The sequence below is a fragment of the Platalea leucorodia genome (genome assembly GCF_965183815.1).
Source record: "Platalea leucorodia genome assembly, chromosome: 6".
In the NCBI taxonomy this organism is placed as follows: domain Eukaryota; kingdom Metazoa; phylum Chordata; class Aves; order Pelecaniformes; family Threskiornithidae; genus Platalea; species Platalea leucorodia.
This window is the reverse complement of record NC_138828.1, coordinates 84,962,530-84,987,612: the sequence shown is the minus strand read 5'-3', so window position 1 is coordinate 84,987,612 and position 25,083 is coordinate 84,962,530. Positions and strand designations below refer to the sequence as shown.

Below are 25,083 nucleotides of genomic sequence, written 5' to 3'. Positions count from 1 at the left end.
AGGGCTCTGTGAGGGCCACGCACCCCCTACGTGAGTCTTTCCCCCGCCTCTGTTGCCTCTTCTCCCTGTCCGTTTCTCCTTTTTGTGAAATACCGGTTGAGTTTAGCAACTAACAGAGGCATCTGAGGCAAGCGGCGGTGCCCGGGTGACAGAGCTCCGTTCCTCCTGCCCTAGAAGCACGTACACCTCACGGCGCACGTTTCTGACCGCTTCACGTGGGACTCGCTCCAAAACGTTCTTCCTTTTTTGAACGCAGACACCGTTTTCTCAATGACACCGACGTGGCAGCCAGAAAGTGGGTGGTGGTACAAGGTGCACAGGAATGTGATGTGGAAAGCATTCGTTTGCCTTAATTCTGACATTTTCTGAGCAAATAATAACACATGGAAAGGTGAAAGCCCAAAAGCTTCTGGAAAAAAACTCAAAATTTCATCATTTCCTTGTGGAAATACATATTCTTGCTTTGATGGGAGCCTAACAATTGCTGTTGACCTTTAAAATACATGATTAAAAATAAAGAATAGGAAAGCTAGAAATAATAAAGTTTACTTTGACGCAGACTTATTTGTCCGCTTCCTCAGCGTTACGATTTGTGGAGATAAAGACAAGGTCGCGCAGGGCTGGGGGCAGAAGGGGTGCGCGCGAAGCGATCTCCAGAATGCTCTTCTCTAGATTAGTGGAATAAGAAGTGTTTGGCCCTTCAAATGCCGGTGAAATTGTTTGGAGGATTAGGATCAATTCCCTGAGGAAGAGCAAAGGGCCAGCAAATAGACTGGAGGTGGGGATGAAGCAGGCAAGGCAGGCAGGGTGTAAGAGGAAGGCTTAGCGCAGCAGAAGTAAAGGCAACGGATTACAAAGCAGGTCAGAAACAGATTTTTCCATCTAAGGAGGAATTAAACAATGTACCTGAAAAAAACAAATCCCTTATTTTTTGCTATACAGGGAAAAATAAGAACATCACAATGTTTTGCTGTGGGGATGCTGCTGTTCCGCTTCACGGATGTGCTGCTGCTTTTTCTTCCCCTCTCTTTCCATCTGCAAAACCCATTTCTGTTTTTAGGCTAATTCACCACTGATCCCCTTCACCGAATCGCAAATCTCCTGCAACTTCGGGTAGAAAAGGGACGGAGAAGGGGCCCGGCGCAGAGCCTGCCGCGAGCGCGATACCTCTGGTCGCGTCCGACGCGCTTACCCCGCCGCAGCCGGGCGACCGGGAGCTGCCGCCCGGGCAGGGCGCTTGTGCCATCCCCGAGCCCCGTGCTGGCTTGCTGTCGCAAGCCTCAGCCCCTTGGCCACGTTTTCCTGACGGGAATTCCCGAGGTGTCGCTCGGGTTATGTGGGAAGAGGCGAGCCGTGCTTTACCCTGCCACGCCAAAGCGCACGTGCCTTCCCCTTGCACCCGCACGAGGAAGGAGCTTCTACCAGAAGGGAAAAGGGACATTTTTCTCATTTCTTGTTCCTTTTCCCTTCGAGATACTGTTAAAATCGAGTTGTTCCTTCCTGCGCTGCTCCCGCGGGGTGACAGGCTGCTGGCGGCCGGCGTCGCCTCTCCTTTTGCCCTCTCCCTGCAGGCGTGACAACGCGACTCGCCCCAGGAACAGATAAGATGAGGAGCGAAGATCCAACAACAAATCCCGCTTGCTGGAGCGTACCCGCTGCCGTCCTTGTGCCGTGTCCTCGGCGTTAACGGCTTGCTTGTTTTAATTAAACCCGGCTGCAGCGCAGACGGGAGCCCTTGCCGCCTGCCGCTCCAGCTGCGCGACCCGGGCAGGGTTTCCCACGCCTTAAACCCCCTTTTGACCCCCCCCCAGCGCAACCGCGGCTCTTGCAGCTCCGTTTTACCGCTGCCCTTCTCATCCCTCCGCTTGCGCCACGACGCTGACCTTCGTCCCGACGAGCAGCGTGTCGCCCGGGCTCGCTTTCCTCTAGGCAGGGTCGAACAGTGCTTGTCTTAAAAGGAAAAAAAGAAAATCGCTTTGCGGTGACTAACGCTTTACAAGGCAACTCGTCTTTTTCTAAAGGTTTCAGCCTGTCCTTAACGCAGCAAAATCTCTCCAATAAATGTGGATGATGATAACCCAAATCTCTACAGGAGGGAAATCCCCCTCCCTCCCGTTACAGCTAGAGCCAGATAATTGATACAATCCCTAATGTTGACACACTAAATGTTTTGTAACAACAGAGGGGAGAGAATCTGTTTATCTAAAACCCCATTTGGAGTGACATAAGACTATCACTTTTTTGGTTAAATACCAGAAAGAATATCAATTCTTTGGCTGATATCAATCTAACCAGATCCATTTCGACTGACAACTCGCGTCTCCCCGGTTTGGGGATGGAGGAGGGGGGGCTTTGCTTCCCCGGAGCAACGACTGTCAAGTCAACACCGACGCTTCTTTCTGGTTTTGGGGGGGGAGAAGCAGCTCCCCCCCGGCCATCGAGCAAACGCCTCCAGAAACCGAGGGAGATGCGGGGGTCCTGGCCGGCCACCCCTCGCGACAGCTGGCCGCGGGGCTGGGCTGCCGGCTGGCTCGGCGAGAAAGCCACAGGAGCGTTTCTTGTCGGCTTCCATCTGTAAAGCCAGATTTTTAAGAAAACTTGCGACGGGCAGCAAAACTCAGGCTTCGAACGAGAAACCCAGCCAGTTCTTCCTGCAGGGACGGGAATTATTTGTGTCGGTCCCGAGCCTCTGCTTTAAGCTTTCAAGCAGGCAGAGGCACCCGATACGATCACGTACGGCAGTTTTCGCAGGACTGAGGTCTTAAAATCCTTCTTTTTTTTTTTTTTTTCCCCCGACTTGACGGATTGCGGCTCCCCCAGCCTCCCAGCGACTGCGGCTCTGCTGTGCCCCCTCTGCAGCCGGGGGAAGCCCAGGCGAGCCCAGCCATTTCAGGCTGCCTTGTCTTAGGATAGTCTTTCAGAGGGTCACAGTTCAGCGCCCCGATCCTGCGAAGCAGCGTGCCGAATTCTCCCCCCCGCAGCCGATCCGGGCTCTCGGGGCTGATGTGATCCCCCCAGACAGGTGCCGAGCTCGGTAACGACCTGCGATCCAGCTGGGTGAAAAATAACCCGGGATTAGAGCTAATGACACTCTTCTGCCAGAGCACCAAAGTCATTTACCGAAGCTTAAGGGGAGTTAAGTTTTTCGCAGGAAAAGGCATGAAGAAAGAAGCAGGCCTTGAGGAGGGAAACGGCCGAGCGGTAAAACAGCTGGGTGGGATTAGGGGAGAGGAGCCAGAGGCGAAGGTCTCGGCTGGGGATCAGTCCTGTGCCAAGCGAGGTCTGCGGCGCGGAGGGGGAGAAACCAAGTGCTCTATGCCCACGAAGAGCGGGTAAAAGCTGCGTGGTGCTGGGAGCTGCGGCCCCGAGGAAGCCGCTGGACAATCCGGTGTCCACCACGCCACACCAGCTCTCCTTTCTTCTTCCTCTGGGGCGCCGCAGCGGGGTCTCTCTCCTCAGCCGCTGATTTTCCACAAATCCCGAGGAACGCAGTAAGAACCTTCACCCTCCTGCTACGCAGGGGCGAAGTCAACGGGAGCTGCGGGCAGATCCGATGCCCCGGGGCAGCGTGGCCACCCGAGCCAAGCTCCTGCGGTCGCTCAGCACGCAACACGACGGCAAGGCGCAGGGAAGAAAGCCGAGAGGAGCTTACAGCCCCGCGGGTGCACCCGTGGACGCAGGCCGGGGCGATATTCGGAGAGGAACCCGAGGTAACCCTGCAGCGCTACCAACCCCCCGCAGCCACCGCACGGCGCCCGGGGACTGTTAACGATGCTGGAAAAGCTGCCGGAGAAGTTGGACGCCGTCATCCTACTTCAGAAAATAAACAGATAAATGTCACTCACTGTCCAAGTGCTATCGGCACAGACGCTGTTGTCAATAAATCAGAAGTATCTAGGAACAGCTTGAACAACTTTTATTTTTTTTTTTTAAAGTGCTTAAAACGTAAATAACAAGCTCTTTATAAACATTAGTTGCAACTATTAAAACATGAAACACACAGAACCCACTCCTGCGTACGTGAAGTACAGGGAAATCAACAACTCTGAAACCCCCGACGCTTCTCTCTCCCGTTTCGGGATGATTTTCCACCCCACGTTTATAACACAAACCACGCGGCGGTTTCTTCACAGACAAGTCGTACGGCCGAGTCGCCGTGACGCTTCAGGATCCACATCCCTTCAGGTTTGTTCCAGTTTAAGGATATATCTTGGCGGTTCTTCTGGCCCACGACTCTGGGCCAGGAGGGCCAGTCAAGGCAAAAAAAATAAATCACTTGGCCAGAGTTCTTTAAAAGCAAGAAACCCAAGTGTGGGCTGACAACAAAAGCAGAGCAACAGCACCCTGCGGAAGACCTTGTGAAACAGCGTGAGCGTGGAAAGAGAAAGACGGACCAGGAGGCAAAAATACAGAGTAATTGTTACGGCCGTGTTTAAAACGGAACCGGTGAAAAGCTGCTGCCGGCCCATCAAAGCCCTTTCGTCCGCTCGGTTCAGACCTCGGAGCGTTACCCTGCACGCTGACCAGAAGCGGTGCTCGCCTCCCTGTTTTTGCAAAGAAATCTCTAAATACGGAGATTTGGGACATGAGCAACTTGAGAACATTTCCCCTGCTTCTTTTTCTCATCCCCCCCTCCTACGAGAAAACATCTAGGTCCTGAAAACCATTTCCCTCTGGTAACTTAGAGGTTTTAACACAAAAATTATACAGACTCCGGCTTCAGTGCTGTGGGGTGGTATAGCCAAGCTTGCTTGCTCTTATGCAGAGAATAAAAACTGTGTGGTGGGGGAAAAAACCCCACATTTGCAGGACAGCAGGGTGGAGAAACGGAGAACGAAGACAGAAACATCTTTAAAAAGCCTTTTCCTACGCACAACTCGTCGTTTGTCGGTACCTCTGGACTTCTAAACGCTGGAGGACAGACACGAAACGTCAGGGCGGCCTCGGCTCTCGTCACCGCTTGTTGTTTTCCGTAGCCCCCCCGTCCCAGGCGCGATGCCAAGGCACCCCCGCCGCACCCCCGCCTCGCCCTTCGGAGATGCTCTGCCATCACAAAGCCAAGGCGAGAACGTTTTAGCCCTGCTCGCCCCGGCCTCCTCCGAGGCGGCGCGGGTGGAAGGCGGTTCGGGGGCTGCGTTGTGCCGCCGCAAGGGAGGCGGGACACGGGAGGGAGCACGTATTGCTGAAAAGGCCGCACACCCAGTACGGCCTGCTGTAGCTCTGAGATTAACTTGGATATGTAAAGTGCAAAACATTCAAGCTTTGGAGAGAAAAAACAAGGCAGAGCTGACTAAGGCAGAGGGGGGATTAGGGAGGCGGTGAAACGTGATGGAAGAGGAGGGGGAGAAGGCAGGGAGGAGGTGCAGCGAGCTCCTTAAATCATTGGCACTTGTGTGTGGGGAGCACCTACGTTGCTGACGGGGGAGAAGTCCCGGGAAGCAGCGATTTTCCAGGGAGCGCAGAGCCAGCGTGAGATTTTGGCTCTGCGCCTCCCCCTTACCAACGCCCGCCCGACGTAAGCCTTCACCATCCCTGCCCTGCGTCCCTGCCGTCGGCGGGGCTGCCCCTTCTCCCGGCCCTCCTTCCCGCGCCACGCCGCTCGTCCGACGCTGGACTGTCCGCAGCTCCTCCCTGCCGGCTTTCAGAGAAAAGGGAGAGCTTCTCCACGAGAGACATCCAGCCAGAAAGGGAAACCCAGCTCTCAGGCCACGGGATCTTTTGATTATATAGGCAGAGAGAGGTTTCTGGTACTTTTCTATAAACACCTTCCCTCAGACCCTCACATCTTACACCAGAAACAAAGTCCCCGCGGCCGAGACACACAGAGGGAGGAGGAACATGAAGACGCAGGTAGAGAAGTGTGAAACCCCAGATTACCTCCTCCTAGGGGCAAAGGCAGGTAGGGACTAAAGGCTCGTAGCCGCTATCTTCCCCGGTAACAAATCCTCCTCCTCCCGCGATGGTCTGCAGGCTAGGCATGACCAAACGTCAATGACAGCAACGCCAAATCTCCTTTTCAGCCGATACCTCTTATTCCGACAGCCTACTTCTCCAACCTCACCCTTGGAGCATGAGCCACTACTGTCTTTATCCAGCTGTATTTTGTCTTGGAACATCTGGCCTGCTCTTCCCCCAGCGTCATCCCTTCACATCCCTGCCTCCCACGTCAGGCGAGCTGCCCGTGCAGCGCTCCTGCCGCAGACCAACAGCAACCCGCACACAGGGATGGGAAGGCTCCGCTGTCTGCGCTTACAAATAAACTCACCTCGTTCGGATTAGCAGGCAAACAGAAGAGAAAGCTGCCCCAAACGGGTTGCACGGAACTGAGAATTGGATTTCAGAGCCTTTTTTGGTAGGAAACTGCTATTGTTCTATTGCAAAAGGCACGATTTTTCAAAGTCATGGTATACATTGAAGCACGTAAGGAGAAAAGAATATGAAGGTTTTAAGAGAATCCAGTTAACTCTGGGAGATGAACGGGAGAGAGAAGATGCCTTACACGCCACGACAGCTCCAGTCCCACACCAACTGACCCTCTGCCTGCACGGCGCCTTCTCTAGCCAAAATCCCGGCAGAACGAGAGGGAGCAACGTCCTTTCTACGCCCTTCCACAGCATCTCCAAATCAAAAGCTGCGCTGTACTCCGGTGCGGCCAGGAGCATCGCTCACCAGCCTCAGGCGAACATCACCTACGGCTGCTAAACCACGTAAATCGGAGGCCTTTAGACGGTCGCTCAACAGTGAGCAGCAAGAAGCATTCGGCTCCCTAGAGAGCTGGCCTACAACGCCTAAGGGTGGGCCCAAGCCGCCAGAGACCGGACGCTGGCGTGTAGCTGCGATACAATTCGAGCGGTGTTGGGTACTAATACTGGCGTGGCGGGGGTCTGCGAGGATTACTGAATTGCTAGCTTTGACAGAGAGCGTTTGACGGATGCCTGACCTAGCAGGATGTCATGCATAGAGGTGGCCGGGCAGTCAGACATCCTCCTCTGCGCGCGAGCTTCGGTCCCGATGGCGTTTTCCTGTTGCGTGGAGAAAGACGACGCAAAGTCAATGGTGGGAGGCAGCCAGTGGAAAGCAATTCCTGTGGACGCAGGAAAGGGGGAATGAAATACCGCGTAGAAAATTCAGCTGTGGTTTATACATACAGGAGGCCCCCCCAGGGCACCGGGGGCCAGCCAGCCCGGTGACGGGTCAGGCAGTGCGTGAGAAGATCTCCTGCGGTACTGACGGTGCACAAACCATCGCTGGCCCTTCTCCCATATCGCAAGTTCAGTTTTGAGCCGCGTAACTGAGGCCGCGGCGAGACTCTGCATGCACACAGCGAAGGAACCGACGCCGCTCGCGGTCAGGCAGTGATGTCGGCTTGAGTCCTTTACGGCCTCCGACCCCGGGGCTGTTGCTTTGTGTAGCGTCTCCCATATGGTCAGGTGCCGCAACAACCTGGAGCTGGCTCTTCGGACGGAGACCCTTCGCTTGGGGGTACAACGTACGGGGCAGGAAGGGCAAGAGGCACCCAACGGTAGCCCCTTCCCCTAGCTGCCCGGCCGAGCAGGCTCAGCAGACAGTAACGCGCTGGTAGAGCCTTGCTGAGTTTAAGCATCCCTGATGTCATCAACCAATTTAACACATCAGCCAGGGTACACCACTTCAGAGCAAAGAGATGAGGAAGAGTGTGGGCAGAAGAGCAGCAGGAGCAGGATGAAGACATGGGCGAGGTGGTTTCCAGCTCTCAAATGTCCGTGGACCATGTAAAGCATCGGCAGGATGAGCGCCTGCAAAGAGGCCGCTTGGTCACGATGACAGGAACCTAAGGAGGCATCTGCCTCATGTGGAGGCTCTGCTCCTCCCCATAGGGTGGATGACAGCCCACGACCCTATAGTTCCCTGGAGCCAGAGCTGGGAGAAGCTTGGGCTGGGAAGGAGCAGATAACCTTTCCTGCTAAACTCTGCGAACAGAAGCCACTGGAGCCCTCTTGAAAGAGGAGGGGGGAGTGCAGGGATGTTTGCAGCGTGTTTATTGGAGAAGTGCTCGAGGCAAGTGATGCTGGTCTCTGGGGAGAGGTTACTTGGTCTTGCTTTCCCCCAGCGGGATCTGGAGGAGCGTGGGAGACTGTTCCATGATGCGCACCAGCAGCTGGTCAATGTAATTCTCCAGTTCATGGATGTGCTCCTCCTTCTTGCTCAGCTCCTTCTCTCTCTGCAGCAGGAGCTGGATGAGTTCATCGTGGGTCAAGTGATAATACTTGGCTGACTGGTCCAGTACGGCGGGATCCTGTGGTAGAAACCAAGAGGAACATTCAGTGAGCCAAATGAAAACCGCTGCTCCCTTTAGCACTTGCAAGGTGCAGCAACAACCAAAGCCATCAGTATTTTCTATGTCTGTCTTCTTTCCAAATCTGAGACATGGTGCAGCTATCACGTCGTGTCTTTACAAAGCAGCTTTCCCACGTGCCATGGGGTCACCCAAAAATACTGGGGACAGAACAACTGCCCAGACCCCCAGGCCAACGCAGCCCTCTCCATGGGGCTAGAGGTGACTGCTGGGCATTTCCACCAGCTGAGGGAATCGTTTAACAGGGTCGCCCCAAAGACTGTGCCAGACCTCTCGCCCCCAGCAGTGAGAAGCTAAGGGCACGGGCACAACGGAGCCCATTGGGCTGGCATAGTAACGCCTGGCATTAGCTACCCCACCTCTCCGTGGCTTCCCCCTTCCCTACTCCTCCAGCAGCAGGCCTGGATGACGACAGGAGAAGAGAATTAAGAGCTGAAAGACCCCTCAGGAGCTCCCAGAGGAGCCCCAACATGGCGAGTTGGGGAGGCAAACAGAGCGGCAGCAGACAAGGGGAAGGAGAAGGTAACCCCGTGAGACCATGCTCTCAGACATATCACACAGGTATCTTGCTTGCCTTGACATGCCAGCATTTAAAATACAGCCAGGCAAGCAGCGTTTGAGCAAGGCTCCAGGAAGCACTTTCCCTCTGTCAGGAGAAAAAAATCCTTCAGGCCTTCAATCAGGCAGCTATCACATCCTCCATCTTTCACGTCTTGCGGATAACCAGGCATTCGCTTACACACTGTACAATAAAAACCCCCAACCAAAGCAAGCAGTGGGAGAAGAACAACGGGGTGAGAAGGTCCGGAGGCCAGGTGATGGAGGAAGGGAGGCCAGTGGGAGGCTGGGCAACCAGGATCAAGGATGTCGGGGTTAATACGCATGGTTCCGCTCACACTGTGGCAGGACCCTGTTCCACCTCCTCCAACACTGGTCTTCTGCACCTCTGTCACCAACTACAGACCATCTCAAGCGGGTGGGAACGCAGCTCTCCCCTCAGTGGTAGGTTCCTACCTTTAACTTCTTCGAGTCCGTTTTCTCCGGGTGAGAGGATGGGGCCACAGGCTGGACACTGCTCGTGGTGACCGTCTTCAGCTTCTCCAGGCCGTTGCTCAGAGCGGTCGTCAGGCTGGACCTGTGCTGCTGCTTCTTCTCGCTGGAGACCTCTTGTACCGCAGCGCTGATGGGTTTCACTGGGTGAGGACTAAGGAGAACAAGGAGGTTGGACAGTTAACACCCTGCCGAGCTGGGTGGCTGGCTCTCCCTATGGTTTTTATGGGGGTGGGACCCACTTATCAGATTTAGTCAGCTCCACACAGCTAAATCCTCTGTGCCTGCGTTGCTCAAAGCTCACCTGCTCAGAGAAGAGAGAGGAGAGCCAGCGTCCTGCGGAGCAGGCAGCCCGCAGCGCTCTCCGGCACTGTTTCCACCCAGAGATGAGCTAAGGAGCCCCAGGACACGTGTTCGGCTGAGATACGGAACAGGTCTCCGTGCCCACACCTATGCTGCTTGGTCCACGCTGAGAGCCAAAACTCCCGGCCGCCAGGTGTTGGCACAGCTGGGGGAAACTTAACCCAGGTCCCAGCTAATGGGGGGCTGCTGCACCCACTGCCCAGAGGGGCGTTTTGCTGCCCAGGAGCCCCCAGATTAGCGCCTGGGGTCACCACGGATGCTTCAGGGATGCTCCTGCACCACCGTGCATCAGTTCCTGCGCTGCCTCAGCTCAGGAGCTGGGCTCCACCTGCCTGGAAGACACCGCAGGATTGGTGCCCCTCCGCTAGGCAAAAGGGAGGGCGAGGAGATGGGGTCTGAATGCACCTTCTCCGACACTTAAGGGGGAATTACATTTTCATTTACTTTTGCCTCACTGTTCACCCAAAAGATTGATTCTGGGCTTAAACAAAGTGAGTTTGCTTTTCAGCGTGATGGAAAGAGAAGTGACCTGATGCTACCTTCCTGCAAGGAACAGGCAGACCTGCGCACCATACTCGGGATGAAAAGATCGTAAAATCTACCTGGGAGCTCTGCAAAGCCTCCGCACTCATCAGATGCAGCGGCCACCCTGCAAAGGGTGATAATCCCAACTGCTGCGCGTCCAAACAACGCTGCAGGGGAAGAGGGACGTCTTGCAGGAGCTCTCAAGCAAGACGGGCAAGTCTCTCTTTACAAGTAGGGACCTCAGGGTGTGGGTAGGATGGGTTGTGGGAGGAGGAATAACGCCCGCAGAGCTGATGGGTGAGGCTGGGACAAAGGTAGCATCACATAAGGCACCAGGTGGATGGCCCAGGTCCTCAAGGCTGGTGTCCTCGTGCCTTGTCAGCGGTGACGGCATCAGGATGATGTACCAAGCAATCTCCCCGTTGTGCTGACAGGGCACGTCTAGAAGTCCTCTTCAACCACGATGATGCCTCCTGTCATCCATTTTCTGGGAGAGGACAGCAATGGTAGCCACTGACCAGCTCCAACAAGCCAAAGGATCAACGCCCCTTGTCAGAGCTGTCCGAGCATGGGCACAGAGCCGAGGGTTCCCGGACAGCTTGAAAGGATGGAGAGGGATCCCAAAAATCTGAGCGGGAGTCCACTGACAGCGCCAGGGGTTGGAGAAGTTGCTGTTCTGCACGGCAGCCTCGAGCATGCTCCACCTTGGCCCAAACCCTTCACCAGCAGAGCTGCGAACACCGTGACACCGCCTGACAAGCGGTCCGGCAGTTGTCCGTTTCTAATGACGTAAGATGGGGTGAGGGTGAACCGGACCGGAGGCCGTGCACAGATCCTAAAACATTGCTCATTCCCCAGTCCTTTAAAAAACATAAGTAATGACTTTGCTTGCTTGAACCGCTGCTAGCCTCCTTCCCAGCCCAAAACGAGTGGGGTTCACTGCAGGATCTGGGGAAGACAGCTCTGCTACCACTGGAGGACTTCTACGGTTCCTCAAAACACAGTGCCTGGGAAGGAGAGCGGCTGGGGAGCCAGCAGGACTGCTCATCACAGCCAGATCTGAAGGTAAGGAGCCCCAGATGCCACCATCGCCTCATGCATCCCCACAGCCAGCGCAGAGGCTAAGACCAGAGTACGGCTGCAGAAGCAGAAGACGGACACCCCTAAGCAAGAGGTCTGCAGGGCACCGGCTGGCCGTCACGAACACTCAGGCCTCTGAAGGGGACCTCTTTCGGACCAAACTTACCAAGGCCTCTCTACGGAATGAAAACCAGCAACAGCCTTGGGATGCCAGTGGGATAGCTTGGATGCATTTTGAAAGCTGGTGGACATTTCCCACTGCAAGTCTGGTCGCAGGCAGCTTTCAACCCCATTGCCAGTGGGATCATATTAATTTCTGCAGAGCTGGAAAAGTTATTTAAAAGGGAAAAAACCATTATCTCCTTCTTTCCCGCTGGGAAGGTGGTGCGTGCAGGGCTCCTGCTGAGCCAAGCAGGGGCTCCGTCCCCTCAGCTCATCGCTCTGCGAGGTCCCGAACGCAGGAGGCGTTCCTCCGCCTGCGTCCCGCCCCGGGATGGTCGGCACCGGGTGCTTCCAGGGGAGCAGAGGCTGCTCCACGCCTCACAGCCACGTCTGAAGCCCTGATGGGTCTGCCGAGAACTTGGACCCGTTTCCATCTGCCCGTCGATGAATGTGAACTTGAGAGTAGAATTAGTTGCTCACACCGACAGCCTGCCTAATCCGGTACTGCATCTCCGAGGGGACATATGTCTACGATGAAGCTTTCATTCAAGAGGAAACATCTCAGGATGGCAGCAGCACGGCCCTGGCCCCTCTCTCTGAGCGAGCCTTGCTGTGTCACAGCACAGCTTTCACCGATGCCCCCGAGGTCATTGCTGAGCACAGTGAAAAACTGGGGAGATTCCCTGACAGCAGCTCGGAAATTAAGTCTTTATCAACCCATTAAAATGCTTCTCGCAGAGAACAAGACAACAAATCCAAGGAAATCAGTCTTGTGGATAAGCTGCTGTGCCGGCAGCAGCACACAGCAGCCGAGGGCCAGACCGCCGTGGAGAAAGGGTCTACGGGAGGAAAGGGAATGACTGAACTCGGGATCAGCCTCTCTTCTCCCAGGTCTGTCTGCGGACGTGGCAAGCCACTCTCCGAGCCCCCAGGGCTCCACAAGGAAGACATTCAGATCACAAAGACTGGCACGTGATTTAACCTGAAACCTCGTTTTCAGAAGAGGACGATTCTGCTGCACTCCTGACGTTGGGAAGGCACAAAGCGGCACGTGCCAATACCGCCTCGGCACCTGCGACGTCCCCAGTCCTGTCACCTGCAAGTGCTGCGACAGCTGCAGCAGTCACAGATCTGAATTCCCCATCGGTGGGTAAGGAGCCGCACAAGTGCTGGGCTGCCCCAAGGCAGCGGAGTCCCCAGAGCACCGTCACGGGCTGTCCTTCAGGTCCCACCTGAACCAGGGGATGTGACCTGAGACACCTTCCCAGCGGTGAAGGCACCATCCCGCCCTTCCCCAAAGAGCCGAAAGGGGAACCACCGTACACTTGAGTGTTGCAACCGATGCTCCGAGCACCCACCTTACCCCAGCGGCAACAGTTTTGTGGCCAGAGCCCTCCCTCGCTGCAGGAGAGCGGGGAAGGATCTGCAAATGCGATCCCAACACATGTTCTTCTGGGCTCTGAATTCTGGACTCTGAATTCCCCAGCTGCATCTTCAAATCTGGCACACAAGAAGCTGTTCCAGGAGGGCACAACCTCCCAGCTCACTGTGACCAGGCCAGACTAGGCGGGAGGGGCTGGTGTCACTCAGATAGACAGGTCTACCACTTGACTTGCCATCCTGAACAAGATGACCAGCAGAGAGCCACTCTGGCCACCTGGGAAGAGACATGGGCCCCCACACGCAGCTGCCATCCCTCCCGAGGAGGGCACATAACCCCACCACACCAGACTCTCAATAATCCACACCAGGTACGAGCTCCTTCTTCATCCGACGGAAGAGAAAGACACTTTTGACCCAGCTAAGCCTTAATGCCTGTTCTAAGTTTGAAGTCTTTCCTCTTTCCTTCCACCTTTTTTCTATCGTATCTTTTCTTTGTCTACGTGCCACTGACCAGCCTAACAGGAGATGATTCTAGGAAAGGCAAGCATCACCGCGGGGACCTGGAGAAGGGCCTTTCCACCTTGCCTCTCTCCCCCCATGACAATTAGCCACATCTCCCCAACCTTACAAAGTAGTGCAGATCCTCAGGGCCTTCCACAGAGACCTCAGGAACTCTTCAAAGCTTCTTGAATCGCAGCAGCAAGTATCCAAAACATCCGCGTTTTACAGGTAGAGAAACCAGAGCAGAGATGTTCAAGGACTTCCCAGACGTGTCTCGTGACAGAAGCCAGCACTGACACGACGACCAGCTCTTAGGTCCAAGCCCACTTTGCTCCCACGAGCCGGTCAGCCCTTGGATGGGTGCACAGGCAAGCCCGGAGGCGACTGTGAGCACACACTATCGACAGAGAGAGCCCTGGGACTACACTTCTCTCATTGCCTCATTTGACCCTTTGGGACTGCAGGACACTTCTCTTTCCATGAAACATAACAAACCACCAAAATTCAGGAGGTTTCTGTGTACCTGCTATCTGCAAATTTCAAACAAGGTTATTTGCTGGAGGATGAATAATCCAATTAAGAATGATTTGAGGATCTGGCCTCGATAAAGAAGAAAAAAAAAAAATCAGCTAAGAGACCCATCTCTTGCTGGTCTTTGCTCCCGAAGTCATTTTGCACATCAAACGCACGCTCGAAGCAAGAAGGGATCCCCGTGCAGAAGGGCTGGAGCTCAGCTAAGCTCTGCTGTCCCCATCCTCCTGCCCTCTCTCTCCCTGGGGCCACGACCAATATTATTCTTGGGCCAGACGGGATTTTATCATTTCAGTGCCCCCATGAAGCTCCATTTGCCATTGCAGAAGCGAGGCTGATCAAATAAATCAATGCTAGAAGACCCAGGTCCCCACGTAAACCGTAAGAGCTTGATCCTCGATACCTGACAGAGCCCGTGACAACCCTCCCCTGCCCAGGCAGACCGGGAAAACGAGCTGCACATAGAGCAAGCCTCCCTGCCCTAAACTCAGCACCTTTCTCTGCTTCACAGCATTTCTACAAGCCCAAGACTGACCTGGGAGGAGGAACAGCCCTTTCTTTCGTCTGATGCACCGCCGCGGTACCCCCCCTTCCCATTCCCGTTATCCTTAAGGCTAAGTCCCACTTGCTCCATAACCAACGGGCATCTCGAGGAGGGAGGGCAGAACGGCATTTTGCCACCACCCTGGTGAAACTGCTTTTTATTTTTTTGGCTATGGAGAGAAGAAGGGGTTTAGTACCTGACGGTCGTTTAAAAAGGAAAGAAACCAAAGCTGAATTAATGAAAAGGGAAGGGGCAGCAGCTGCGCACATGCCATGAAGGAACTCATGAGAGCATTAACGGCTGGAAACTCTCCTGGCAGACATGGAAAAGGCACCTCTTTTGCAAGCACAGGGAAGATGATGGAGCCAAAATTAGCATCGAGTGGAATGCGGATGCAATTCTGCTGTGGCTGAATTTTCAGCTGGGGCAGGTCTTGGATGCGTCAAACCGTTTGCCCCAGTTTAGGGCAAACACAGGACACCAGTGGCCATTCCCCACCGTGATCCGAGAGAGCCAAGGCTTCAAGCTGTACAAGCTGGACTCTCTGGGACTACGGGAAGGTGAGGGCAGAGAGGACCACGGAGCGGCCTCCTTGGAGTCAGCGCAATCCTGAGCTGCTGACGCTGCGCCGGGGTCCGCTTATGGGCCCCCTGATAAGAGCAGAAGGGAGACAAGGTTCACCTCTACCAAATACACACCCTTCGCCTTCCCCGGAGAGTGCTCACCTGGTCGTCTGCTGGAAAAAGGGCTTCTCAGCTGGCTGTGTCTCCCTGGGCAAAACCACGAGTGCTGAAGCTTGTGTGTCACCGGACTGCGGCAAAGGGCAGGGCTGGGCGGCTGCGCGGCTGGTCGCGGCAGGGACCCCGCTGCTCGCGGGGCACGCAACAGGGGAAGGGAAATCAAACTGTTTAGGGTTAGTTGCAGCCACAAGGAAAGGGGTGGAGAAGGCCAAGGGCTGGCTGTCATGCAGGAAAGGAGGCTTGCCCAGCGGGTCCCCGGGAAGGTTAGTGGGCTGGAAGCCTTGCCCAAGGGCTTCCTCGTGGAGGTTGGTGAAGCTGAAGCCTCCCTGACCGAGCCTTTCGGGCAGCACAGCTTGAACAGGGAGGGGGTCTGGTGGCTTCTGCACAAAGGGATTGCTTGGGGCATTTGGGCCGAGTGCTGGAGCAAAGGGATTTCTCGGGGCTGAAGCAACCTGCTCGCGTCTCTCCTCCGCCCTATCTGGCTTCCAGAAATCGGCCTTCTTGAAGTCTATCCTGCCGTCTGCCGAGCACCGGCGCCACGGCCCCTCGGGCTCGCTGGCAGGGGGTCTGCCCTGCTCTGCCTCCCAGGGAAGGCCAGCCACTGCCCCGGGGGCGCAAGGCTCAGGCCGGCCTCCCGCTTGCCCGGCGGGGCCGGCCGCTGGCCCGTGCCGCCCCTCACCATCACCCCACGCCAGCTCCGGCTGGGGTGGGCTCTCCCCACGCGCTAACCTTTGGGGTCGTGCCACCGGGCCGAGACCCGCAGGGTGACCGGCTGCCTCCTGCTCTTCCAGAGCCGTCCAGAAGATTTCTGGCTGGCCCAGGTCTAGCTTGGAAGGTGGGTTTAGTCCCGACATACTGAGCTCCTCAGGGAACCGCTCCTGTTCGGAGGCCATCTCCCACTCGGCACCATCTGCGGCTCCCGTCAGAGATAAACCTGGCTGGCTCCAGCTCTCCTTAGCACCCGACTGGCCTAATCCATCTAGCGAGAACTTCGATGGGCAAGTCTCGAACTGCTCAGCCGCATCCGTCGCATTTGTCTCTGACCAGTCTTCCCCCAAAGAGGTGTCCCCTTTTGCCAGCTCGCTAGCTCTCGCCTCCAAATTAGCTGCTGAGTCCGCAGCGGCAGATTTGGCATCCTCAGAGACCGGGAACTCGCTCCCGGCTTCAGCTACGTCCACTCCCAGTGCGGGCGGGCTGGGAGACACCGGGACAGAGGGCTCGCTGCTCAGACGGCTCCTCGGCAGCTCCACGTCTGCCTTCGGGCCCTCCATGTCTTCCCATCGCTCCTCGCTGCCTCGCTGCCTCGGCTGCGGGTCGCAAGCGTCCTCCTCCTCGCCATCCCCTCCGCTGCCCGTGGCTGCAAACCACCTCGGAGGTTTGGGGGGCGGCGCGGCCGAGCCGGAGGCCATCTCCTCCCTCTCTCGGGTACCTGTCCACGGAGAGAGGACAACGTGCCTCTCGCGAACATCGGAGCTGAGTTTTACACGGCTTTCGCTGGCCTCGAGCCGCATGCTAGCCTGGAGCCGGTAGACCGAAGTCCGTATGTCAAACGCTTCCTCCTCGCTCCCAGCACCCTGGGTCTCCGTCCCTGGCTCGGGGACCATGGGGAACGGTCGTGCTGCCACATCCGCGAGCACCCGCGGGGGCACGGCCGCCACGTTGCTGCCTGGCAGGGTTTCGGAGGCGGGCTCGGGGGCGAAGGTGCTTCTGGGCAGCACGCAAGCGGCGGCACGAGATCCGCTCTTCGCTTCGAAGGCGCCTTCGCCGAGGAAGGCAGGCCGCGGGCCGAACGCGCTCTCCTGACCCACGCGCTCCCGCTCAGCCAGGCTTTGGGCGCTCTCTGACAGGTCAGGAGCAGTTTCAGTGGCTATGGTCATCCATCCATTTGTCCCTGCACTAGAGGATTCCTCCTCATTACTGTCCCCTTCCTCCCTAGCGCTATTTTCGGCAGTTAGTGGTGCTGAAGCCTCTTTTTCCCCAGGATTTCCCAACGCAAACGTGGCCGTCCAAACCGTAGGCGTGCTGCTTTTCCTCCTTCCCATCGACCCCGCAGACACAGGGCTCAGCACATCCTCTATCACGGTCGCTTCCTGAGTTGTGCTCACCAAGTTTGCCCCCACGTCTAAACTGGAAAAATTTGTCCAAGATCGTAGGGTTGCAGGCATTTCACTGCCGATTTGCGAATCAGCCTTTTCAAATACCTTTGTCCCCTTCTCGCGAGCCGGCTCGGCTGATCTTTCTGTTGGGCTGGCTGCATCGGGATCGTCGATGAAAGCCATGCCCTCCGCCGCCACCGCAGCGAAGAAGTTTTCTTTCTTCAGTTCTGGTTTGAGCCTGCTGGTCGCAAAGGCATCGAAGGTATCGTCCCACTCCGAGAGGGGAGGAGGGACGGCGGGTTTCTCATCCGGAGGAGGAAGGTCTCCTTCTGATGGGGGAGTAGTTTCTGGAACGGGGACACAAACGCTTTTGGCTGGAGACTCCTTCTCCGAGTCTTTATGTCTTAGGGAGGCAGAGGGACTGCAATCCTCAGAGGAATAAAAGCTCCCAGCGACCTCTGTTGAAGCATGCGGCCCAGACGGGAAACTAGAGAAAAAGTGAGTAGGTGAAGGAGAATTTAGTACCTGGTCAGCGAGGAGGTCCTCAAAGAAAGGATTGCTCTGCAGGGAGTTGAGGAATGGGTTGGTAGGGGACAAGCATCCGGACTGACTGTCTCCAATAGCGGGAGAGAGGTTAGCGCTTGGCATGCTAGCGAGATGGGCTACAGCGGCAGGAGGAAACTGGGCAGGGGAGCAGGGAGGAAAATGAGAAGGAGCATCTGAGCTGGTTTCTACCTGAGGAGACACTTCCAGGCTGTGGAGGGAAGACAAAACAGTCCTCCTGGTTAATGCTGTGACAGTGCTGTAAGCATACACCACACACACTACAAACGCTTCGGTTCAAAGCAATGCAATGATCAAATACATACTCGTCTCTCTTGTTAGGCAGAGCAATGATTATGGAGTCAAGGCGTGGAAAGGGCATGCACGACAAAAAGGAAAGGGCAGCCCTTCTTCTAGAACAGTCCTCCAAATTTTCCCTTTCTGCCTTAGCAAGCCCTAAGACTCAGGAGCCCAAGAGGTTTTTCCCACCTCCTGCGGCCCAAGGACTCGGCTCATTTTTTTTTGTCCCAACGCTGGTGCACACCCAGGGCAGGCTGCGCACGAGGAGCCGGGCTGGGCTCTTGGATCAGGATTACTTGAGCCAGTAAGAGCACGCAGGAGTGAGTCTTTCCCAGTTTACCCCAGTGCCTCGTTACTCGTTTGGCAACATATCAGGATGGCAGCGGACACGGTGCTCCCTCTCGCACAGGAGGGAGGGTGGCGCGGCTGCGGGCCGCCAAGGACCAAGAGCTGAGCAGGAGGGAGCATGTAGCCAGGATGCGGCCCTGGCTCCGCTCTTGACTCTGCCCAGCCTCTCTGCACGCCCTTCGTCACCTCCCGTCTGGCCTGAGGTCCCGAGGTGCCTGAACCCCCGCAGGGGACCCCATGGAGGAAGGGGTTCAGCACAGCTCAAATTCAGACCATCAGTCTCCACCTGCACCTCGCCCCGAGTCAGCGGCCAGCTCTTTGCTGCCTTTTCAAGGGGGACTACGCTGACCTTTCTTTGGGATTTCATTGATCTTCCTTTGGGAACTCCTCCAGCAATGAGCGTCACCACCCTCGAGGAAGATGTGCCAGGCCAGGCTGGCCGGTTTTCACATCGCGAAGGGTGCGGCGTGGACGCCCCGTGCGCCGGCCGGTGCTCCGACTGCCGCGCTCCCTCCCCCTGAGCCCCCGGCCCCTCGCCTCACCCCTGCCAGGAGCAATCCCGTCCCCAGGATGGGGACACCCGGCACCGGCACGTGCGGCCCCTCTGCCCCATAACCGAGCCGGTGGGATCGCTTCCTTCTGCATCGGCCACGACAGCCGAGCTTCAAAGAGATGCCAGTCTTGGCTTGGGAGAAATACGGACATTGATCAGCCAGCCCTGGGCATATCAAAGTTTAACGAGGAATGAATAAAGTAATTGCTTTGCCAATGTGCACGGGGTATGTCCAGCCCTGGGGCTACCTCACGGTATTTCCCTGCCTCACCCGAGCTGCTGATAGGGAGCAGAGGCGGCACTGGAAGATCACGATCAATGCGCTGTCAAATGGCAAAGTTGCTTGGACAACTATTTTCATCTGTTCTCATGGATGCACAAAAAGCCTTAGACATTTTAAAGCGCAAAAATGCCATCTTGAGGCAAAAGTTAACGATGTGTGAAGGTGCAGTCAGCATCGGTTGCTTTTAAAACAGGCAGGGTTACGCGCCGGCAGCACGCCTTGGACCACGAGCGATGCACAGACGGGCAGGAGCCCGTGCACACCGCAGCAGCGGGGTAGGACCCACTTCTTCCCGCTCCTGGCAGCTTCAAAGCCCCCCTCACGCACCATCTGCTGAGCAGCCACCTTGGGAAGGTGCCTATTTATGCAATCAGTGACACCAAAGTCCCCCCCGTCCCCATTTTTAGGTAGGTAACACACACAGCAAGCGGCCGAGCGCGACAGGCTCAACTCCAGCACCCATCAGACGCTACTGCCTCAGCAGAACTAGTCATTCAGGCACAAAAAAAGGCCCAAACCCTTCATTTCCACTCCAACCTGCAGCTCGCTGGGTGCTGCAGGCAGAGACAGCTCGTGGGTGCCCTCTCCTGCTGTCACCAAGCAGCAGTGGTGGCCGTGGCGCAGGTGCCCATCCCCGCACAGCCCGGCCGTGCCGTGTCCCCGCGCCCTCTCCCCGCTCGGACCACCGGTGTGTCGCAGGCTGGAAAACCCATTGCGGGCAGCCGGGCACCTCCACAGAAGATAACTGAGCAGCCCAGCTCTCCCTGCGTGTTTTAAGCTCTCGGTGAGCACAGAAAACCTCCAGGAGAAGCAATGGGAGGTGATGGAGAAGGTGATAGACCTTCAGGCACAAACCACCCCAGAGGGACCGGCAGCTGCTCTCTGCTTGGGAATCACCTCTCCAGGCGTGCTGTGACCTGTGCATCGGCATGTGGCTGGGGTGCTCCGCATCCGAACCCTGCCTCCAGCCCAAGACCCACTCCGGACCATCCACAGGCCGTCCTTGCTGTTCTGTAAAAGCCCATCCACGAGGCAGCAGCACTGCGGCACGACGGCGTTTGCGCAAGGACACGGGGCAGCCCATCTCTCCCCAACCCTGCCACCGCTATTTGGTGTTTGCCATCCCAAAGGTTTCAAGGCTACGGCTCGTATTGACCAAGTCCCTCGATTCTTCTGGTTTTCTGAATGCAGAAGGTGCAGACAAATGCCTGCAGCTGCTGGGTGGCTCCATGTTCCTCAGCTGAACACAGTGCTGGAGCACAGGCTCCTGTTTGCTGCCACTTGCTGCAAATTGACCTTTTTCCCTAACCATCCTCAAATTTAAGCTCTCCAGAAGAGGAGCACAGCTGCCCATGACCCAGGGTCCAGCTGGGTGAGTTCACAAGATCCACAAATGGGTTTTATCTGTGGTGGAACAGGGCAAAACATGGCAAATTTTCCTTTCCAGCTGGAAAGGGAAGGTGGCAAGGTCCAAGACCACGATCTCAGGGTGGCTGCAAATGGCACACGCGCTGCTCTACCTCTGCTTGCTCCTGCGATTGCTCCTTCTTGCTGGCGCTTGCTTTAATGTTTTGGTCCAGCTTAAGATCCCTCATTTGTGATTCTGCTTAAAGAGCATTTAGTGCTGAGTAAGAGCAATCAAGGCCTGATCCAGCCAGCTCTGCTGGGCTCTAGCACTAAATGGCTACAGAGCATTAATCAGCTTCAGGCTCCTAATGAGTGCTTGCTGCTAACGTCCTTCACAGCTGCCAGGAGGCTGATGGTTGAAGTTCCTTCCCCAGGGTTTGGCTGATGCCAGAGCAGCCCCTTGCCCAGGCAGACACGATGGGCAGTGCCCCAAATAGCAAATCCCCATCCGCGGAGATAGAGAAACAGCTTCAAGGTCTCTTCAAACCCACCCAAGGTGACCCCGTCTTCCTTCCCCAAGGAGTCACGATGGGGCTCAGGGGCTGCTGGACCTGCTCAGAAAGAGCCGTTTTCATCCATGCCAGCAAGGTGGTCCCAGCCCCGAGCTGCTGCCTGCACAGTCCAGGCCAGCAGAATCGGGACTGTGCTTTCAGCACGCCCCCGACGGCCCCATGCCCGTTGTGACCTGCACATCAGCGTCAGGATGCAGCAAAAGGAAGGTTGCACTTTGCCTGGGAGACAAAGTGGGTGAACACGAATCTTTTCTTGGAGGGAAGGAAACCAGAAGCGATGTAGCTTCTGGCTCCGGTGCAGGAGGACCCAAATCTCTCCCCGGCCAGGCAGCGGTCCCCTATCATCCTCCCGCAATGTGTGCAGCCCAAGCCAAGCTAAAGATATAAAGACAGAACTGAATTCCATCTTTTTTTGTCCAATTCTGGTTTTCCTCCTTCCTACTGAAGAAGCTTCCTTTCCACTGCCCGTCCCCATCCCTGCTGGGACCCACCGCGGCTCGCTCAGGGGCTGCACAAACCGCTCTCGGCCGCAAGCTCCCAGCAGCAGAGCCCGCATCTTTCCCCTGGGTTTTCAAAGCACCGATTGCACCGTCCCTGCTCAACCCCTTTCCTCGGGACAAGCATCCCCCGGTTTGGTTACCAGCCTGGCGCTGGCAGCAGACCCGCTCTCTCCGTGAATAACCCACCCCACAAAAAGCCCCGATTCCCCTCTCCGATGAAGGATGCTGGAAGTGCTCAGCGAAACGAGGAGCCAAGGACGGCGGATTCCTCTAGAGGGAAACCTCCGCTTGCAGCAGCCTGATTGAAGATCTTTGCTGCATTGAAATGCTGACTCACCCTCCTCCTCCCCTACCCCAGCACACAGCTCCACCAGCCAAAATAAATAGCGGGTACCTTTCTGCCCTCATTTATTTGTTTGGCAGCACTTCACAGACTCGTTTTAGCCTCTCAGCAGAAAAAAAAAAAAAGGAAAATAAAATATTGCTGAGCAACCCCCTGATGGAAAGTCAATTTGAAACAGCTTGTTCAATGCAGGGGGATTTTTACCCTACAGATCGCAGCCTGAATTTCAGGCTGAAGGCAGCGGCCCCAGCTCCGCAGTCGCAGAGCCATCGCCCCAGCCATCGCAGCCCATCTGCAAGAGGGTGGGTAACTCTGCACCGTGAAGATAAAGAAAACAGCACATGCGCCGAAAAAGCGGGGGTTTGGGGAGGGCAGGGCTCAAATCCAGCCGTAATGTGCCAAGGTTAAGAGCTGCGCTGAAGCTCAAGTGGAAAATCCCTCCTAGGAGGGCTGGATCCAGGGGAGTGCCACGACCCTACTGCTCGCAAGCTGCTTTTTGCACCATTTCCCCGTAGACAAGCACGCAGCCGGGGCTCGCTGTGAGCCGGGGAGGGTGGAAAACCAGCAGGACCGGAGGCCCCGGCGGTGGCTTCAGAGCCTGGCAGGGATCAGGAATTTCCTCCCACTGGCGTGAGCGAGGCTGGCACGGCAGGATTTGTGCGGAAAAGGGTTGGGAAGAGATGGGTACGGCAGCCCGGGACGTTTTTGTACAGGGTGGGAACCCAAGTGGGAAGGAGTCAGAGAATATATGCAAATGCTGCTTCTAAATAGCAATTTTGGAGAAGTTTAGCTGTCTGTGCAATAACCGCTTTGCTTTCCCCTTGGTCCTCACCTGCCCATCATCCCAATTAAAACAGACAAGTCCTGCTTTATAGAGATTTGCCCCAAACCCACAGGAATTAAAAAAAATAGCAGAGAGAGGATCTGGGCAGTAGGAGCCCAGGCAGATGCAAAGTGTTAACCCCAAAACCCACTGTTAGGGGTGGGAGCGGGGCTGTGCTCTACCTGGACAGCTACAGAGCAGATTTGTCTCACCGGGGCTGAGCTAGTGATCCTAAACTGCCAGCTCAGGATCCGATTCACCATCCTGCTTCATGTCCATCCCTGGGAAATGCGGGCTCAGGAGGCAAAAGGAAGGCAGAGGCATTTTAAGAGCCATTTTTCACCCTTGCAGGCTCCCCACACCCCTCGTGCCAGAGGGAAAACGTCCAGCTCCATCCCTGATCATTTTTACCCTGCGGCTGATCCGATGCAGGTGTGCGGTTTTGCAGCTCGTGCGGATACAAGACTTGTGCCAGAGATGTGGCCCTGATGGCTCCCGCGATGGCCTCATCCGCGGCATCACCGTTATCCATGACGCCCTGGTTCTCACGACACGGTGCTCCTCTTCGTCAAAACTCTGCAGCCGGCCAGGTTCTGCTCTGAAAGCCCCCGGTAACGGTGCTTTGGAGGGGGCTGTCCCACGCATCGGTGTTCAACCCCAGGAACAAGCTCACCTGGTCCACCTGCGCCGCTCCCCGCTGCCAGCCTGTCCAAGGACTGTGCTCCAATCCTTCAAAACCTTCTTCCCATTTCCAGCATTTAGGAAATGTACTTTTTAGGAGTACGTGATGAAGAGTGAGGAATTCGAGTCGATATTTGGCCTCACTGCTGGATTTAAGGGTAGGGACTATGGAAAGAGGAGCGACAACCGAGGTGGGGAGTGATTTTACATTTTCCCTCCATGAGAGCAGTGACGGAGGGAAGGGGCTTTAACCTACAAATGGCACTAATGCAATTATTTTTACAAGAGAGAGCACAATTTCTCTTTTTTCCTATTGCCAAGCATGAGATGCAGCCTCATTTTATCATCCCAATTCACGCTGCAGGAAGCGGGACCTGTGGAGCTCTGATAACATTGTAGGAAACCCTGAAAATAGTTAAACCAATTGTTTTAGCCCCAGGCCTTGCCTCAAATAAACCTGCTGAGCTTCTTCCTTACATACAACCCTTGACCACACAACCTTAAGAACAACAAACCCCAAACAGGCTTTTATTCAGGTCTCCAAAGGGCAAACACTATCTTCCTACTGCTTCCATTCAAGCCAGTATCAAAGCCCGATAGCCACCACGGATTAGCAAAGCCGGGGCAGAAAGGCACAGCCTTTGGGACCTGATTCCCCGTCAAAAGCAGCTAACGAACACGTAAATAAGGGCTGAAGGCAGAAATGTCCAGCCCTCTCCCTGGGTAAGAGAGCGAGCAGGTTTGCAGCTCGCAGGGCAGAGCCAGCTTGCGCGCGCGCTTGCCGATGGCTCAGCAAAAACCGCCCGTAACACCAGAAACCCTTTTTATAAAGCTGAAGTTAAAACCAGCCGAAAGTCAGCGGCTTCCTTATTTTAGAAAGGGTGTGGTTTTGCAAGAGCAAGTGGTTACAGACAAGCCGTGCCAAACTTGTCCTAGCTGAAGGCCAATTTAAACCTTAACTTTTCAATTTTAACTGTCAAGGATCTTTCCAATTACAGACCTTTTAACTAATTACAGGTTGAGTTTTTTGGTCTTGCAAAGGTGACTGCTTTTGATGCTCTCTCCCCATGTTCAGCTCCGGGTAAAAACTGACCTATCCACAGTGGGCAAAAAGGTGAGAAGATGCTGCTTGCTCAGCTGATAGGAGCTGCGAAGCTGAAGTTTCCAGAATCAGGAGAGCGGGAGGGGAAAAAGTCCTTTCTGGAGGTAAGTCAAAGACTTAAAACCACTCGATTCAGAGTCTGCTTCTCTCTCCAAAGCAAAGGTTAATCCACCTTCAGCTCTAGAAGTTACGCTGGTAACTGAACAGCTCCTCCAGCTGCAGGTGGACAGCCATAAAACACCTACAGATAAGCACTGCTAACTTTTCAGTCGCACGCTTGAGAGACCACACGGATTTGATTATCCCAATCATTACGATATGTTGGGGTATGATTGTCCCAACGGATGGCACCAGAGCGTACGTCCAACCTGACGCCAT

The 25,083-nt window shown here is 55.7% G+C and overlaps 1 protein-coding gene across 5 annotated transcripts in view; it reads right to left on the bottom strand.

Moving 5' to 3' along the window:
* Window positions 1–3,896: 3,896 nt before the first annotated feature.
* Window positions 3,897–25,083, bottom strand: part of RAB11FIP5 (RAB11 family interacting protein 5) — a 44,103-nt gene continuing 22,916 nt past the window's right edge. The window contains exons 4-7 of one of the 5 annotated variants that reach the window (XM_082314835.1): window positions 15,944–17,797; window positions 15,200–15,340; window positions 9,350–9,539; window positions 3,902–8,275 (exon numbers count right to left, since the gene is read on the bottom strand). In XM_082314835.1, coding sequence (XP_082170961.1) covers window positions 8,066–8,275; window positions 9,350–9,539; window positions 15,200–15,340; window positions 15,944–17,797 — 2,395 coding nt within the window. In that variant the 3' untranslated portion in view covers window positions 3,902–8,065. Of the gene's footprint in view, window positions 8,276–9,349; window positions 9,540–15,199; window positions 17,798–25,083 lie in introns of all 5 variants that reach the window. The other 4 variants (XM_082314837.1, XM_082314838.1, XM_082314834.1 and 1 more) reach the window with 4 other exon arrangements.